Source organism: Strix uralensis, chromosome 4 (assembly GCF_047716275.1).
Source record: "Strix uralensis isolate ZFMK-TIS-50842 chromosome 4, bStrUra1, whole genome shotgun sequence".
NCBI classification, from domain to species: domain Eukaryota; kingdom Metazoa; phylum Chordata; class Aves; order Strigiformes; family Strigidae; genus Strix; species Strix uralensis.
In genome coordinates, this window is record NC_133975.1 from 49,974,561 (window position 1) to 49,992,800 (window position 18,240).

General features: G+C 42.2%; 1 protein-coding gene across 5 annotated transcripts in view; it reads left to right on the plus strand.

Annotated features, from left to right (window-relative positions):
• FBXW7 (F-box and WD repeat domain containing 7) overlaps positions 1-18,240 on the plus strand; it is a 190,934-nt gene that overhangs the window by 141,980 nt on the left and 30,714 nt on the right. For 3 of the 5 annotated variants that reach the window (XM_074866670.1, XM_074866673.1, XM_074866672.1), the window contains one exon: positions 17,793-17,875. In XM_074866670.1, coding sequence (XP_074722771.1) covers positions 17,793-17,875 — 83 coding nt within the window. Of the gene's footprint in view, positions 1-15,210; positions 15,420-17,792; positions 17,876-18,240 lie in introns of those variants that run through there. The other 2 variants (XM_074866671.1, XR_012628736.1) reach the window with 2 other exon arrangements.

The following is an 18,240-nucleotide window of genomic DNA, read 5'->3' on the forward strand; positions in this document are numbered from 1 at the left end:
TCATTAGGAGGAGATGGCAGTAGGCATGAGGGATGTTTCTGGAGTAGACAGACCTTTGGTCTAGGATTGTTCTTGATGTAAAACATGTTTGATTGTCAGTGGTCATCTTCCCATAGATTTGAAAATGGGTCTGAAAATAGGTTTGGAACTGGGAAATTCACAGTATCCTCCTCTTCTAAAAGATTTATTTCCTTGTCAGCTGCAGTTTTCTGATGTAGTCTAAAGTCATCCTCTCTGTCTGTATACAGACAGGCATTGATAACGGAGAGTGTAGGCTTGTAGACTTGCTGTTCCCAGACATTGCCCCAGGGTTTCTTTGCAACCAAAAGGTGGAAATGGCAACATGAAGAAACAGTCTGATTCCTAGCCAAGTTTTTAGTCCTTTCCTCCTTTAGGTTAATTAAGTCCTCAGCATGTGGGCCCCTCACTCCATTCAGTCCCACCGAACTGGGATCTCTACCATATCTCTAAGTAGTTCTTACTTTGAAAGGGCAATCTTGTTACAAGGAATATTGATGTTATTTGACAAGCCCTTATTATACACATTGAGCTATCTGTTCTCTTCCTTTACAGCTTTGAGATGACTCCCAAAAAGTGCTAACAAATGTATTAGGAGCTCCTTAAAATTAGTTTAACATGAAGAAGCAAATATACTCAATTCTGTTACTGCTTTAATGCAGATCAGGATAATATTCTCACCTCGTTCCCAAAGGCCTCTAAAGGAATAATGTGATTCCGTGCTGGCATCCACACAGATAAAAGGTTGTATAATTGCATTATATGGAAACTACTGCAAGATGCTCCTCTTTTCCCTTTCATTTGAAAACATTTTGAAGACACTTATGCTGGGGGGAGCGGGGCTTAACATCTGAGCACTGGGAAAATTTTTCTTAGCTGTGTGCTCTTCCAGAGTATTTCTGAGAACTGTGGTTTTGTTTTGAGGAGATGAAAAGCCAGAAGAACTGGTAGAAGGTTTAGAAAGACCTGTCAGGGGCATAAAGTGGTTAATTTGCATTCCTGAAATTCTTGTGTTGTCTGGAATGAATCAGTTGATAATTTCATTCAGGCTGAGGTTTTCGTTGGGCAGGACCAGATTTGCTCAGATATAGATGTTACTCTTCAAATTTACGTTAGAGAGCATAAGCTAGATATGTGACAGAGGCCCAGCTGGGTGATACTGCAGGAGCCTTTGTCTGTCTAATTTCTAACTACCCTCAAAAAATTTCTTGACACCATCAGTGGGCTGGTTCCATGCTGGGGTCTTGTTTGGAGACCATTACATGTTCTGTTTCATCAAGTGCTAAGTCTTGACGGTACCTTAGTAGAGAGAAAAGATTAACTGTATTTGAACCACTCATTGGGATCTCTGTAGGTATGGCATATCCTTGAGCACAAATTCTCCTCAGGAGTTGAAGACACTTTGCTTGCTTATTTGCATATTTAGGTAGATATAAAACTAGACTAATACTAACTGCCAGATGCAGATAAAGAAAAAAGCCTTCCAAAAGAGGGAGGATTGGATTCGGCCTGCTGGTTGTTCTCACAGCCTTTATGACTGCTCCTCAGACTGGTACCCCCGTTCTCATACTTGGCCATCTGCTAAACTTGTAAGTTAGAGTTCCACTTACTATTGCTACAAAAGGGGGGGGGGGGGGGAGCATTATGATTGTTTTTCTCACTTTTTTTTCTTCTGAGATGAGATTTCTTTTGCTACAGCCATCTCTTTAACCTTTGTGTACGCTGCCTCTGCTTAGAGAACAGCTTTAGGATCACAGCTCTTCAAAACAGATACCTTTTAGATTGTAATAGATGTCCCAGGGAACTTGGAAATGGGAAATGATTTGGATTTTCCATGTCTTGGAACTGTTGACCCATGCTTTAGATCAATGCAGGCTCTGGCTGAGTCGTCCTCTTTTCTCTTTCCCACATTTAGTGTGTAGTGCTAAGCACTAGTAGAGCTAACCCAGCTCACTATTCATGTTTCTCTAGCTCTTTTCAACAGAGAATGGCCAGCTGTCTACCTGCTCTAAAAGGAAGAAAAATCCATTCTTAAACTAGATGCATGTAATATAGTAATGTAACTGGTTATCATGAATGGGAAAGTGAACAAATCCCAGTTAGTGTAAATGTTCTTGCTTCTTGGTATCTTTACCTGCTGAGAGACATTTAACTTTCCTCTGTGATATGGCAAATTAAGTACTTAACATTTTTTCCCCTCAGTATTTTGCATAAAGAAGCATAAAGCATATTCAGATTTTCTGATTAACGAGATACTACTCTGAGAACAGCTAGTGTGCTCCTCACTACTGAGTAGCCCACACATCTTGCCACAGATTTAAGGCTTGTGTGTCTAAAAGGAAGAGGATTTCAGAGGACTCTTTGAAGGACTGTACTGATAAGGAGCCTGACATCCCCATTTTAAGTTGAAATGTACCTTATTGTTTTAGCTTTTAACCCAGTAGTCTGCAGTACCTAAAATGCTGCTCTGAATTATGGGGAAGGTTAGTATCTCCTGCTGTATTTTCCTTGGCAGGTTGATTGCTCAGTCTAAACTTGAGGCTGTTGGATTCCTTCTTAAATTAGCTTTCTACCAAACTTAATTTGTGTTAATCAGAATCAGTAAATATTAGCATACTTTTCATAAGGCACATGAAAAGACTGTTGCTGCAGTTGTTGGTTTAAAAAGGGTCCAAACCTTTGCCCGATGACTTGTGACCAGGTAGCGTTCTCCTGCGGACTTACTTAGGTTAGGGTGAACACCTTCATTTTTTAGTCTTGCGTACCAGAGAATAAGAGGGTTGCTCAGTCTAATGTTACATGCAAATCCAGAGACCACCTGCTGTTCCTAAACACGGGGATTTCACATAATTTGTAACCAGGAGAGACTTTGAATGAAATCTGCCAGAAATCTAGTAGGAACCAACATAAAAGAGTCCCTCGTATTGGTCAACCAATTCAGCTTTTTAAATCAACATAGCCTAGGAGTTTCTAATCCCTCTGGTGATAGTGGTCTGCCTTCTAATTTTAGTCTCTTTCAGTTTGCAGTTACTTGTAAAGCACAATAGACCAGTGGAAAAAATCTGCATTTTAAAATAGTTTTTGAAGAACAGCGTAGGCATGAGTCATACCTGTCCCTGCAGGCTGTAAAAAAGCTGTCGACAGTTAGCTGGGAAGAAGTGTATTTAAACTTTGTTCTTGCCAATTTAAATCACTTTATTCAGCATGAATGAGGTTGTAGTATTCCATTAAGACTGTTTTTATCAAATTTTAATGAGGAAATATATTTATACAAGCAGCAAATGAGTTCTTCCCAGAATTTTCTTTTTAATCACATATTCCTAAACATTGTCTATGATTCTACAAGGGACAAAAGTGAGCATTTTCAAATCTTGTCCCAAGGGGAAATTCAGCTAATAACTGGGACTGTATTTAAATAACTGCATAGAGATTTAAATTTAGGTTAATAAGTGAATGATCTGGTCAGTGGCTTGTAGCACATTTTGTTGGAGGTAGATAGTAAAATGGAGATTATTCAGATCTAGCCAGTTTTTGAGGCATTAGTTTGTTCTGTGTATGGAATTAGACTAAAGGGTAGAGACCACACGATGTGTGAAACTCACATTGAAGGTTAAATTACAAGGAACCTAATGGTACTCTGCACTTCGATTTTTGCCAACTTTCTGATCAGAAAACTGAGACTTCTGCTAAATACCACACTGCATACTGGTGCTCTCGTACTCCTCCCTCCCGGTTCCCTTCCCCACTTCCCTTCAGTCTCTCCCTGTCACATCAGCAGGCCTACAACATATAGCAGGATTTCTTTTTCCATTTCTGTGAGAAAGATTGGCATCCATAAACCAGTTTGGCACTGATTGAATATTAGAGATGGAATATGATAATAAAAGGAAAGTGGGCAAAAAAACCCCTAGAGATTTGTCAGAACATCGCTGGCCTTGCTTTAGCAATGTTATAGCTAATAACATGCTTTAGCAGTTGCTTTCAGCAAAAGAGAAGGGATAGGAATTAGGACGTACATTTGCACAGGCTTTATTGCAGCATTTTTAATCCCTCTTCTCGTGTACTAATTTCAAATAATAGTTTGTAATATTTTGCATCTTTCTAGAATATTAAAATAGTTTAAGATGCAAAGAATAAACTTCCCCATACAGCCGACCACATTGGTGACTTGAACTATTCCTAGACGTTCTGCTTTGTAGTATTTCATTGGTTTCTTTTTTTTGGGTAAATCAGTAACATTAGATGGGCTATGTTTCCTTCAGTAATTGGATTTGTGAAATACTAAGAGTCTCCATAACATTACAAACTTTAAAACCATGGCTGCCATCTAATTTTGTGGTTACAAGTGAATGAAACAGCAAGCCAAAAATTTCTGAAATCTCTAATTTGATCCATCCTGTCTATAAATAAAGAAATTGTAAGTTTCAAACCCCAGGAATTTAAATAACTGACTTGCTATTTATCCCACAGTGAATGGATAGGTTTAGGGAGTGCATCAGTTGCATCACACTGAACTGAGAAATTGACAGAAGTTTTGGAGAACTGGTTAAATATGTGATGTCTGAGGTAATGTAAAGGTTGCAGTATGCAGTTTTCCTTGGGGGTAGAAATGGGGTTTTTTGAGTTGTAATTTTTTAATTCAATATTATAGCTTGATAAAGGGAGCATAAGCTTTTACTGAACAAAATGGTTCCCAAAAGAAGCTTAGACAGAACAGTATACAGGTATGGACATTTTATGCTGTGGCTTTTAAGTTTCATACAGGTAGCACTGTTTGAAAATTTCTCTGAAACACTATGAAATGTGCCACCTTATTTCATACTTTTTGCATTCTATGAGAGATCTCTGTTATAAATATCTGTTCTGGGCTTGAATATATTAGAGGTATCTATACCTAACCTTACCTAAATAATGCTAGATTCAGTGTAAAAAAATTGATTAGCTATTGTCATCCCTCTTGTCCTAATGAGGGACTATTTACCCTAAATTATGCAGTGCTATGGTTCTTGTAGAAGCAGGCAGGCATGTTGTCTGGTTTCTAGACTGGAAGCACCTGTTCAGGGAAGAGTTTGTTTAGATGGGGCAGGTTTGCTGGCCTGCTCGCTCCCTCTGTAGCCCCTTTGGACGTGAAATTGCACAGCATAAGGTTAATGACAGTGGGTTAGCAAGGCTTCAAAGCATCTGGTGTGACCCCGGCATGCCTGACATTCCTTTCTGCTGTGCAAAGGTTTGGCATCCATTCCCCTGCGGCTGGAAGAATGTACTGGGGAGAAACCAGCTCAAGTCCTGGCTCCCCCAGGCCTCTGGAGAGGGTAGAGTTGTCATGGCAATAAATCATGAGGGTTCCTGGGAGATGAGTAAATCCCCTTCTCTGTGCTTTACCGTAGGCATGGGTTGCTGTGAGAAAAGGAAGCTGGATAAAAGAGGTATAATGTGTAATTGTCCCCTTTATAACCACCACTGGCACCTACCAGTAGGGCAGAGCGTGTGTTGTGGAAAAATGACCATTTGCACGTACCAGGGACACTTTGGGCTGTGAGGAGCCTGTGTCCCATCAGGTCACAGTGCTGACCAGACTGACCTGCACCTTTCCCCTGGTCTCACCAAGCATGCTGTAGCCAAAGGCAACATGGGCAGAGCTGCATCTTCCCCATAGTGGCTGCTTTCAGCGGCTCCACAAATGTGGCCAAGTATGGGGGGAAAAAAGCCAAATATCCTCTATGTCCTGGAGTCCAGACACACACCCCCTTGTTGATGCTTGGACAATGTATATAGGAAAATGCTTCCCCTGAATTCCAGGGAAGGAGAAAACATGGAAGAGGATGGAAAACGAAAGGAGTAATAAGGTGGGACAGTTAAGTCTTGTTAGACTGAGATGCTGTGGAGAGGGTGGGAGGGAGGAAACTATCAGAGAATTGCTGGGCCGGGAGATTAATACAAGGAGCAGAGGGCAGGGGAATGGAGGATCCTGGGGCTGGTAATTACAGAGAAGTGAGGATGAGGATGGGATGGGGGGAGCACAGGAGATTCATACACATTCAACAGAACAAACTCCTCTTCAAAGGTGAGATTCATGGGTCCTATCCTTCTGCTATCAGCCGACTGCTCTGGAATGTACTGGCACATCATGTTTCATCTTCCTCTAGGGCTGTTGCACCAAGGGTGGCATCCTGCTGTATTCCTCACCGCTGGTTACTTGCAGCCTTGGCGCATCTGGTAGGGACTCGGGCTGTTGCATGCCACCGGCACACGGAACAGAGAGTCACTGCTTTGCCAGATGATGGGGGTGAAATTAAATTCCCTTGACATTATAAAATCCTGCTGTGCCTTCAATGTTCACAGGTTTGCCTTAGCAAACTTGATGCATGTGCACAAGTGGGTAAGATGCACGTGCACAAGTGGGTAACGATGTATCTTAAATTACAACCTCAGACACCTTTTTCCACGGAATCTGTGTCTTATTTAGTATGCACCATGCACCGGGCTGCCCTGGTAATCAGCTTTTTAGGAGTAAAAGCATCTTACACCTGTCATTTCAAACTCCTTTGAATGCTTGGGTTTGTAACCTTTATACTCTCTTTAGGTAATGCAGGTAGGAAAAGAGATTTGACATTTTTAATAGTCTTTTCTTCAAATTCTTCCTAAATCTTTCTGGTATAATCTATAATTCCAGGAATTCTTCTGTCTGTAGCCTAAAGGCTCACCACTAACCTCTTATCATTCTCATGTACCACAAATGAGGGATGGAAACTGCTTTGTAAATAGATTTCTATAGATTATGCCAGATAAATAAGCAGGCAATCAAAATTAAGCTATCTCCACAGAAAATAAAAATGGAAAACTTAACAGAAAACAGGCAGTAGGTGACAGTGCTCTATTTGTATTCAGTGCGAAGGACAAACATTTTTGGAAAGCCTTCCAAGTCCACGCAGACTTTTATTTTTCTGTACAAAGGTGATTTCCCAGCCTGCTTATGTTTGAGTGAAAACAGTTTGACCAGTGGTGTTCAAAGGCAGAAATACACGCTTCACTAATTTGGAAACATTCTTGTCAATATAAACAAAACCATCTCAGCTCTATGGTTGAAATACTGAAAAAGGAACTGATGCCTGTTAGGGTTATTTTTTGGGGGTATTGTGGTTGTCATCTGTTGATCAGCAAGAAGGGCTTGTGCTTTGTGCGCCTATGGTAGGATTTAAGAACAGCCTCAAGTGCATGGTTTTCTAACATTATGGACTACGTCACAGGCAGAATCTGTGAAATGCCTATAATAGGAATATAAGATAAAATTACTAAAAATGGAGCCCAGGGGTGGTATTTTAGAAAGCAACTATTATATAAGCTCCCAAAGAGCAAGGCATGGACTGCTGCTATCTTTGTACTGCCCACACTGAATACCCTGTGCCCAAGTGGCATCTGGCTGCTGGTGTGGCAACTGCTGCCCATGGCTACTGTGGTGTGTAAGGATATCCGGGAGAAGAGCGGGCCAAGGGAGGAACCCGGACGGCATGCGTGGTGCCAGCTTCCTCCACGGAGCAAGCGTGGGTGCCAGCAGGTTGCAGGGGCTGTTCAGTGGGGCAGGGTGACACCAGGCTGGCTGGCTGCAGCAACCTGCGCCATGCCACTCGGGCTTGGCAGGATGTAGCATGCAAGGTCATCTCTTTGGGAAATTTAGGAACGTACTTTGGTCTCTGAAGCAACTGCTGCTGTGTCTCAGAAGCACAGCCCTGTTCAATGTGAACTTGAGTGATTAGCACAGCTATTACTGCATCTATAAATAGAATTAATCTTACAATATATTAAGTTTAATGATATAATAAATAGATTACAGTTAACTTTAATAGGAGCACAATGAATGGAGACACAGTTCTTATGAAGATCTGCTGCCATTAGTGAATGTTTTGCACGATGCATTATATGTAATACCTTCTTCCTTTGAAAAATGAATAATGTAACAATACTGCATAGAAAGAAAACATAAGAAAGCAACTCATAATGTTCCTGTTGCACGGAAAGCAGTCAAGTACGTGAAAGTGCAGGTTACATTAGCAACCTTAACTCTGCTCCTTATGAATATGCATTATGAAAACTGTTTATTATATGATAATATTGCTAGTTTTAAAACCATACAAGATTTCTCTGTAGGAAACTTGCACGTGGTTACTGTCACAGGGAATTAAAAGCAACGTGAAGCCTAGCCAGTGGTATTTCTGTTTTCATTTATCTTTTTCTTTAACAAGAAAAAAAAATGCTTTGGGAAGAAAATGTTTTGGCTTTTTTTTTCAGTGAAGTAATACACAGTTCTAATGAGACAAGCTCCCTGGAGTTTTAACATGACATGTTTAAGGAAGGTTGACATTATACCCCCTGCCTGTGGTTCACCTTGTTGTGCTTGTTTTATGGTAAAACTTTACTATTTGAGTGTCCATTTCCATTTGACAGAGACTTAAGTATGTTTTTCAATGCAAATAAGTCGCTCTGTGGTAATAATACAGTCCCCTGGGTTGGGAGAACAAAGCCTAAACCCCAGTTCCTTGCCATTTCACCTAAGGCTGTAGTTTGGCAAGCGTTTGGGGAAGTTAAAAAGGAGAGTAGGCTGTACTTCTTGCTATGCTGACACAAACATCTCTGTGGCCATGCCGTGAGGGAGATGGGGAATCTGACCTGGCTGAAAAATAGCCCAGCAAAAAAGTGTCCCTCTGTCAGTTGCCACCCCGGTTGACCACACAGCCATACAACGAAGGCTGTAGTAGCATACCTGAGAAGGTGACGCAAGCATAGAAATGAATGGCCAAGGGCATCCGTGGATGCAGGGACAGCCTTTTTTTTTTTTTTTTTTTTTTTTCCAGTGGCTGTGCTGGCTTAAATGCACATCAAACTATAGCTGAGAGAGTGATGCCTCTAGGTGTGAATAATAGGCTTATGCTCTCTGCATGGGACACTTGGGTCACAGTTCTTCATACCTTTTTCTCAGTGGTGTAGCTGGCTCAAGAAGTTTGTGCCCTGCCTGTGAATTGCTCATTTGCTTCTGCTGGCTCTGTTGTTTATGAAGGTGTGGTGGAAAATTAAACCAGTAGCTCATTCTAAAAAAACAAAACAAAACAAAAAACAAACCCAAAGGAAAAAACTTAAAGCTATTTATCCTTGCCCCACATCAGTTAATGAATCTGGTTCACAGAGCATTTCTACAGATGTTTGTTCCTGCAGAAATAAGGATGAGAGCCATTCGGGGATGGGAATGAGCAGGTCAGACTGGGACATCTTTAAGCTGGTGTTGCCACCAAGAAACAGTGTGTGGAACTGTCCCCTTCATAAATGGGTGTATGACAGCTTTGGCTGTACTTCTTTAAATAACTGAAGCATTGAGACATATGTTGCAAATTCTGTGCCCAACTACAGGCAACCAAGGAGGACAAGGAAGTATGACCTTCAGAAGGGAGTTCTGCTCTGCTGGAGACATGGGGATGCCATATCTGTCTTTGCAGTCTCCCAGCTCTTAAACATAGTTTGAAGTTTATTCTAAATATCCAGTGCTGAAGTCTGTTACATACACTTAATGTATAAATCCTTTTCAAAGCTATTTTTGCAGCCATTAACTAGCACACCTTTTGAATCCTATCACAATATATTTAAAACTTATTATTTTTTTAAAGGCAAATGTTAAAAGGAAGTTGTTTATGGGAAATCTCTGCTACAGATACATACCTTTTAAAATGGTATTTACAATCAAAGTTCATACTAGTCTAATAAAATCAGGATTTATTAATAACTATTCTGATTTTTCAGTTGGTATCTATGCCATTTCCTTTCCTGCAAAAACAAAACTTTGGGGCTATTTACAATTTTGTTTAACTACAGTACCTTACTTTGCATTGAAATAAGGAATGTGTGGGAAATTTCAGTTTGAAAGCAGTCTTCAAAACGCTCCGCCAAGAAACATTATACAATTAGTTCAACAACTCAGTAGTACCTATCACGCTTTGTAATATGTTTTCTCCACTCCCTTTAAATAAGCTTTAAAAGACTTTGTGCAATTTACTGTAGGGTCTCTGTGTGTCCTTCCTCCCATAATAGAGTTCCCATTGCTTTCCATACTTCATCCCAAACCTTAAGTTCATCAATACTGCAAAAATGTGTTATTGATCAGTAAGCTACTGATCAGTGCACACTGCAATGTGTAGGATTGTGTTTGACTTGTACTACACAAGATTTTAAGCTTAAATTTCTTTCTGTAACTATGCTGAGGCAAACATTCTGGAGTTGGACCTCTCTAAGCCTGCTGTAGGCATTATAAATAAATTGAGTAGAAATTCCTTCATCTAAACTGGTTCCAGGGAGCCAAGTTGCACTTGTTCTTCCTTCGTACTTGGAGCGTAGCAGGTGTTGGTCACAAACTGGTGCACTTAAGTTCGTTTCTTCAAGTCTGTTCTGTTGCATCAAAACTAATTGTATATACTACACAAACTCATGGTTACACCTGTGTGATATAAGGTGCATTGTATGTTGTGCCTCTGAACTTTTCCCATTATCCAAGTACCACTTTTCCTTACTTAGTGTCCTAAAATTTTGTCTCACCCTGCCTGCAGGTATGGAATAAAATAAAATTTTATTCCCATACCCATAAAATTTTTCCAGCTCAGGACCTAGGATGTATGCTAATAAATCTCAAATTAGCGACAGCCTTACGGTCATTGCCTAGAAACCATGAGAACATGGGATTTCCAAGATCCCAGTGGGTCACTTGTTTCATTTCATAATATGTTCAAAAAGATTCAACAATAATAGCGGTGCCCTTTTGTAGAGGAAAGGCCTGCCCTGAATTACTTTGGAACATGTTTAACACTTGCTGTCATATGGGATTTTTTTCTCCTCTTCTAAGACCTTATACAAGTTGGACTCTTAGCATCTGCCTTCCTCATTGACTGAATGGGGAACTTAGGCTTTTACATGTAGGTGTGGTAAGCTAAACTGTAGTTAAATGTCTAAAGCAGATGGCAGAAGTACCTCTCTGTGGGGCCAGATTCTTGCCTGAATGGGAGCATTTGGCAAATTAAATGAAGTATGTGGTCAGATGAAGAGGTCGAGTATAGAAGACAAAGCGCTGGCTGCTGCAGCTGCCTAAACTAGATTACCAAGCAGAAGGGAAGTGTTTAAAACCTAAGTGGGTCCAAATTTGAGAAAGGGAAAAACAATTAAGCGTGACTGTCCTTGCCGGGTCGTCTTCACTATCTCCAGGGTAAATCTTGTGCAGCTAGGGATTTGGCCCCACTTGATTAGGGTGTTTGGTTTCCTGGGTGGAAAAAACTGCAATCCTATTAGACAACACACAAAAATCCCTCTGAAATGCTTCTAAAGGACTCAGTCTGCTAAACGTCTGCTAAATGTGCAGAGTACACAGAATCCCTTCTGGCACCGTCTTGAATGATGCATTTACCAATATTAATGGAGATACCAAACCATATTGCTCCACAGTTCCTCCTGCACACATTATGCTCCTAACGCACATATGTGTATGTGAAATGCCAATTATGGTTTTTGCATTCCGTGGTTTAAGCACCAGTGTACTCCCAGAATGCTGACTGGCCATCGCCACGGCCAGAGCATCCTGTGGTCTCTCCTCTCAAAAATGTTTCTCCAACTAAAAAAACAAAAATGTTGTTTCTTTGGTCTGTTGCACTGTAATCTCTATTCTTCTGGGGATTATATAGCTCTGCGGGTGATTTCTGTAATTCATTCTAGTCTTTCATTAGAAGTAATAGACGGTCTTAATTACAGCATGCCACATGACAAACTGGTAAAGGTGCTAGAAATGTTGCCAACAGGAAAAGAATTGGATGGTGTGAATTTTTATTAATTAAGAGCTGGCAGTACTGACGGGAAATAAGATTGGACTTGTGTCCAGTGGAAACTATGTAATTTTGGTGTAGACATTTTTCTAAATGTCATGAATTGTATGCTGTTTGTGGTTTTAAAACCTTGAAAAAGTATCTTCAGCTTAAACAAAACTAACCTTTGAAGTTGAATATATATGAAATAGGGAAAGAAACATGGCAACTTTTGATTCCTCTCTTAACATTGCTTTATAAACTATAGTCTTCCTCGATGTACCTTAATTTGTGATGAGGATTTACTTTATACCATTAAGTATTCTTAGACCATATGAAGTTACTGCAATAAATATTATTGCAAATTTCCATAGAGATGTAATAAATGCATCATCTCTGCTACTTGCTCTCGGGCCCTGAAAAGCACCTAAGGGGTTGGGGTGTTATTCCTCCACCACTGTATTTTCCAGGAGGGTGCAGAGTGAAGCTGTGTGACCTGCAGTGCTGCTCAGTCTTCCCGGGTTAGGCAGTTGCCTGCTACTTTTGCAAAGCCTTACGTAATTTCTTACGATTGAGTGTGGTGTATTCATGACACTAGACTTACCCAAGGAAAGGGGAGTTCTCAAAGTCAGGGGAGAGAGCAAAAGTCCTTTCTAGACAGTAATTTAGAGCGGGAGCCTAATGGGAGGTGCCCTTAGCCGCTGGTGGAGTGTGTTCCTCTCCATCGACTACAGAGAGCCCAGGCTGTGGTTAGGCATTCTGGGGAAGAGCAGACACCCAAACAGAGTAGTCTTGCAACTACCCAGAGACTATACAACTTAATTTGAGGTAGAGAGGATGATTCTTTATTTGTAGAGAATCAAAAGTAGTACTACTGTAGAGAAACATACTGAGAGCCAGAGCCATATCCATATGCAATTTTTGTCTCTTGCTCTGAGAAAGGCATACTGCTAGATGAAAGATGGTCACTGTTCAAATGTCAAAGTCTGTCTGTGGTATCTGTATCTAAAATTATGAAAAAACCCCAACCTTTTGTGAAGAATAAATACCTGATATACCAAGTTTTCTACCAGTAGCAAATGATTGTTGGGGTTACTACATGGGTCCTGACTGAGGCAAAGAGATTAGCAGTTAGGTTGGTGTTTTTCTACTGTGAGAGAGTATCTGCCAATCATTATCAAAAGAGGAGGAATCGGCTATAGTAGTACTCCAAAAGAGAGGAAAATAGTAATTTCTAATTATTATCCAACTCATTGACTGCTGACTCCAAAGCACATTTTGTTCAAAAGATAAATCTAGTTGTGCTGTCAGGTTACACTTGCCTTTGGGCTGGGGCAGAGGCTGATCCCCGAGGATTTCCTGCCAGTGCCTGCTGCGATGCTGGAGGAAGAGTAGCAGTCGTCCCCACTCTGCACCGAGTGCACTTACAGACTGGGGAAGGGGCAGAGATAGCTGTGAACGTTACAGGGCGTTATGCATACCTGTATATGAAGTACTTCTAAATCCCCACAGCAATGTTAGAATTCTTTCATACTCTGATGGTTTGGGTATTAATTTGCTTCCTGTGATTATTTAATGTGTATATGCAGTCTATGTTTTTTTTTCCTTCCCCTTTGCATGTGATGTGCTAGCAAAGGAAGACAGTAATAGTCTCCTGGGATATGTACAGCTCTGTTCATATCTGAGGTATGAAGTCAACTCAAGACCATTTTGTTCTCATAAAATATACAGCACTGCAGTTTAATGGATAATGGCATAAATGCCAAGATTTGATGGGCAGAACCATTTTCACTGGGAGACAGAAAAGACTACAAGGACTCGGTGCTAGATGGGAGATACATGTAAAACCACATAGAAGCTGGATCTTGTGTGCTCTGGGTGTAGTGATTTTGCCTTATCTGAGTGTGCTAACACCTGGCACGCTTAGCTATTCTAAAGTAACAATATGTACGAGGGTTTTTTTAAAGTACTAATGAGGAAGCTGGCAAATTTTACAGAAAGTAATTCCACTCCTTTAGATACGCGTTCTTTTTTCTACTTTTTTTGTTCTGCTTTATAAAGATGGTTTCCCCTCAGGTCAACAGGAACTGACTATGTGTTTGCTTCTGTTTGAGTGCATCGGTCCGGAGGGCTGCTGAGAGTCTCCAGTTCCCACTGCACCTGGGGAAAATTATAGAGGAACGTTGCAGCTTCAGATCATGTTCTGAGTATGCTCTGCTCTGCACTTGGGCAGAAAAAAAAACAAGGAAAAATTGCAGAAGCTGGAGTCTCTCATTTGAGTTGTCTGTTTAGAAACTAAAAAAAAATAAAAAGAAGCTGCCTCACTGCTGTGCTGGTTGCAGGTATCTGTCTGAGAGCCCAACCATATGTCAGGAACTTCCATGCCCTTGAATCGAACCGTAAGGGTGAATTGAACAGATTTGTTGATGTGCACGGAGTAGGGAACGACCGCAAAAGAAGCGTTCTTTAGCAAGTAATTACCTAGGGATTTCCTTACGCTTTCTCTGAAAATATAGGTGAGCATCCTTCACAGGGTTCGAAGACCGAGCTAAGATGGCTTTGGCGTCGCCGGAGGGCTGCCGTTTGAGAGCGTGGGGAGCGTGTGCGCGCAGGCCGCCCGGTGCGCGGGGAAGGCTGCCTGAGTGCGGGGGAAACCCTGGACCCGCTCCGGCGTTTTTCAGCTTCCCCGCCGCTACGCTGAGAATTAGTATTTTAATGTGTATTACATAATTGTTGGATTCGGGTCTTTCAACTCCTAAATCCTCAGACCCTGTTTATTCTATTGTTTAGCCAATAGAGGGTATTTCAGCATCTTTTTTCCCCTAGCAAAACTGTAGTGTATTTCAAATTATTCTAAAATTAACCGCACTTTTGAAGGACTAATTTGCGCCCGGCCACGGAATGCAATCACGTACGAGTCCAGCCAGGCTCGCCGAGGGCGACGGTATAATTATAATTAGTGGAAATGAGCTTGTTTTGCTCCCGCTTGGAAAACCGTGAAGCGTGTGGCACTGGGGGAATAGAGCGAGGGTGGGGGCAGGCCCCCGGCCTCCGAGGCGGTTTGAGGAGTTACCAAAAAAAAAAAAAGGGGGGGGAGGGGGGATAACCCCAACCCACGCAGCGCTATTTTTTTTCCCTCCCTTCTCTTTTGCCGGGGTGGGGGCGGCTTCCCGCCGGCGGGGCCCGCGGGCTCCCTCCCGGCCGCGCAGCCCGCAGTGCCGCGCCGCCGCCGCTGCGGAGGCGGGCGGGGGGGGAGGGACGGGGCGGGCGCGGGGGGAGGCGGGGGGCGGGAGCAGGCAGCAGGCAGGCCGGCCGGCGGGCAGGCAGGCGGGCAGGCAGGCAGCGAGGCAGGCAGGGGGAGCCGGGCTCCGCGCAGGGCAGGGCCGAGCCGGGCCGCGCCGCCGCCCGCCGTGCCCGAGCATGTCGGCGCGGGAGGCGGTGACCTACCTGCCGGAGAAGGGGCTGTACTGCCAGCGCCTGCCCGGCCGCCGGGCCCGCGGCGCGCCGCAGCCGCGCAAGGGGAAGCGCGCCGACACCATGGGGTTCTACGGCACCCTCAAGATGATCTTCTACAAAGTGAGTGGCCGCGCCCCCCCCCCCCCTCCCCACCATCACACAACACGCCCCCCCCCAACCCCCGGCTGCGCGCCCGCGGAGGCAGGCAAGCAGGGAGGGGCCGCGGCCGCGCGTCTTCCGCGCTGGCGCTCCGCGGGCGGAGACGTGCCGGCGGGGGCTGCAGTGTGCTGCCGGGGGGGGCTGCCGGCGCTCCGCGGCGGGTGGCGATGCGGAATACAGTTCGCTGCCCTTTTTTAAAATAAATCTACTGCAATCTCAATTATTTCGATAAATAAACGTTATCTAAAGGAGTTGTGTTTTCCTAGAGACAGATTAAATATTTACGGGGATGCTTGCGCGGCGGTTTGTGTTTTTCGGTTACACAGATACCTTACTGATAATCTAAATCTTGTCACTAGACCTCTCAGCTGTAGAGAAAGTTTTATCTTCTTCGTGGGGTAAACGACATTTTTGACCGTGTATTTACTTAGCACCTTCTGAGATGCTGAAAGTCCGTCTGTGTGGTGGACCCCATGAGAAAGTTCCCTAAAATACCTGGAAAAAGACCTGACCAAAAGAAATGGGTGAAATTGCTATTAGGCAACAGAATAGAGAACTGCATGTTGTTTTCTCTGCTAACGCCAAAGAGTAAGGCACTACAGCTGCTTATTCTACTGCAGGCTTCGTACTTCTTATTTTTAAGGTGTGCTTTTGTAAAACTGCATCTCTCTCTTAGGAGAAGCAGAAGAGGAACGTGATGATGATAACCTCTCAGAAAGGCAAGCTGGAAATAAAAATTTTCTGTGAACAAGAAAAATCCTTTCTGAAAAGTCTATCATCAAATACTGAAATTCATGCTCAAACATCTTACCTAACATCTTCCAGTAACGTGGATGGCTCGCTTGTCTAGCACAGCGATAAAAGATGGTATCCATTATTTTTCAGTGTAGCTTACAACTGGTTTTCCTGGGGAAGCACGGGGGGCTGCTCTCCCTGGGGCGTGGGGAAGCGGCGAGGGCGAGGTTGGTGGTTCTGGCTGAACGCCTGCCTGGTGAGATGCTGTCCCATGTGAGGCATGGGCAAGGAACCACGGCTGCCAGGCAAGCTCTGCTTGTGTTGTAGCTGTTACTGTAAAAACGAGACTACTTAACCTTACTTAGCTTTCCTTTGTAATCACGAAGCAAAACACAACACCTTCAGTGACTGTTCTTAGTGAAAGCCATAAAGGTGTTTTTAAAGTAAAAAATAAAATCACAACAAAAGTATATGGAGCAGAAGCTTTAGGGAATCCTGTCGGTTTTTTGATGTGTGTTTTTAGGTGGGGAGACTGATACAGTAAATGGTTAAATATGTTCTAAGATCACATTAAAAAAAGATCAGTCTGTAAGAAAGACGCCAACTTTTAAACTGTATCTTAAATAAGAAATTTTGAAAAAAGGGAGCAAATGCTCACACTAAAGTCTGAATTGTAATGCAAGTAGTTTATTTTGCAGCTCACAGTTGTAAACAGCATTCTTCTGCTGGCTAAAGTGTTTTGGTGTATCACATCTTAAAAAAACCTCGGAAATTGCATTTGGCACATGTATGTCTCAGTGAGTAAAAAACTTGTGGTTAAAGATTACCCAAATATGTAGAAAGTAATCGTTGTTTGTCTGACTGGATAAATACAGCTTTCACTGGTTTCCATCTCTTTGGTAATTTTTGCAGACTGGCTTCCCCTTTTAGCAGCTGCCCTGCTCATTATTTGGTTTTGATCATATCTAATTGCGGGTGACATTCAAGACTGAGGTTTAGTGGTTTTCATCCTTACCCTTCTTGTAAAAATGTCAGTTAATTTGTCAGTGAGTTTTGCTGCAGTTTTATAAATGTTTTCAATGTACAACTTTAAAAGGGTAGTCAAAAGAAAAAATATATTTGAATTCCTTTTTTTAGGCTCTAAAATGAATATTTGGTTTATAATGCAGACAGGCTACCTAAAATTTAACCATTTCCATGAGAGACTTAGCAATGAACCTGAACACAAAGAATGAAGGGGTTTGGTTTAGTTCTTTCCTTTCTCTCCCAGGAGAACAGAGAGAGAACAGTTTAGTAAATAAACCAACACAGAGTTCTGCACACTTTTTCACATTTGAAATTTGGAAATTAAAAGAGAGTAATTCCAGTAGATTTTGGACCCTAAACCAGCAATAATATATACATGCAGCATATAAAACATGTACCAAATATTGTTGAAGCTAGAAACTAAAATGTTGCTTTAAATCATCTTGTGTCAACTTTGTTGAAATTCGATATTAACGTGAAAGGTAAAAATGGATTAATTGTACAGAAGTATGCATAAGTAAGGCTGGTCATGTAACTAAATCCGTGTTGTTACTCTTTTCCCTCACCTTGCAGATGAAGAGAAAGTTGGACCATGGCTCCGAGGTCCGTTCTTTCTCTCTGGGAAAGAAACCCTGCAAAGTTTCAGAATACACAAGGTAATTAAATGCAGTAACAGATCACTGGATCCTGATTCTTACGTATATCCCATCTTTCCAATTGCTAAGCCTGATTCATGGCTCCTCTTAATGTTAGAGCACTGTAAGGCAAAGAAGGGGTGGTATCAGCATTCGTGTATTGCTTAGCTAATTTAAATTACGTGAACTGAAGATGAGTTTTAATGAAGTAGCCAGACTTGCATTTCTTCGGTTGAGGTTTGTGCTTCATTCTAAACATAGCATGCCCCTTTACTTAGAGACTTTTTGAGGCCTGAAGCATTCCTGGGAATAAAATCAATCAGATTTTTAAAAAGGGACATAATGATAAACCCTAAGACTATTACAAACTGTGATCAAATGTATCG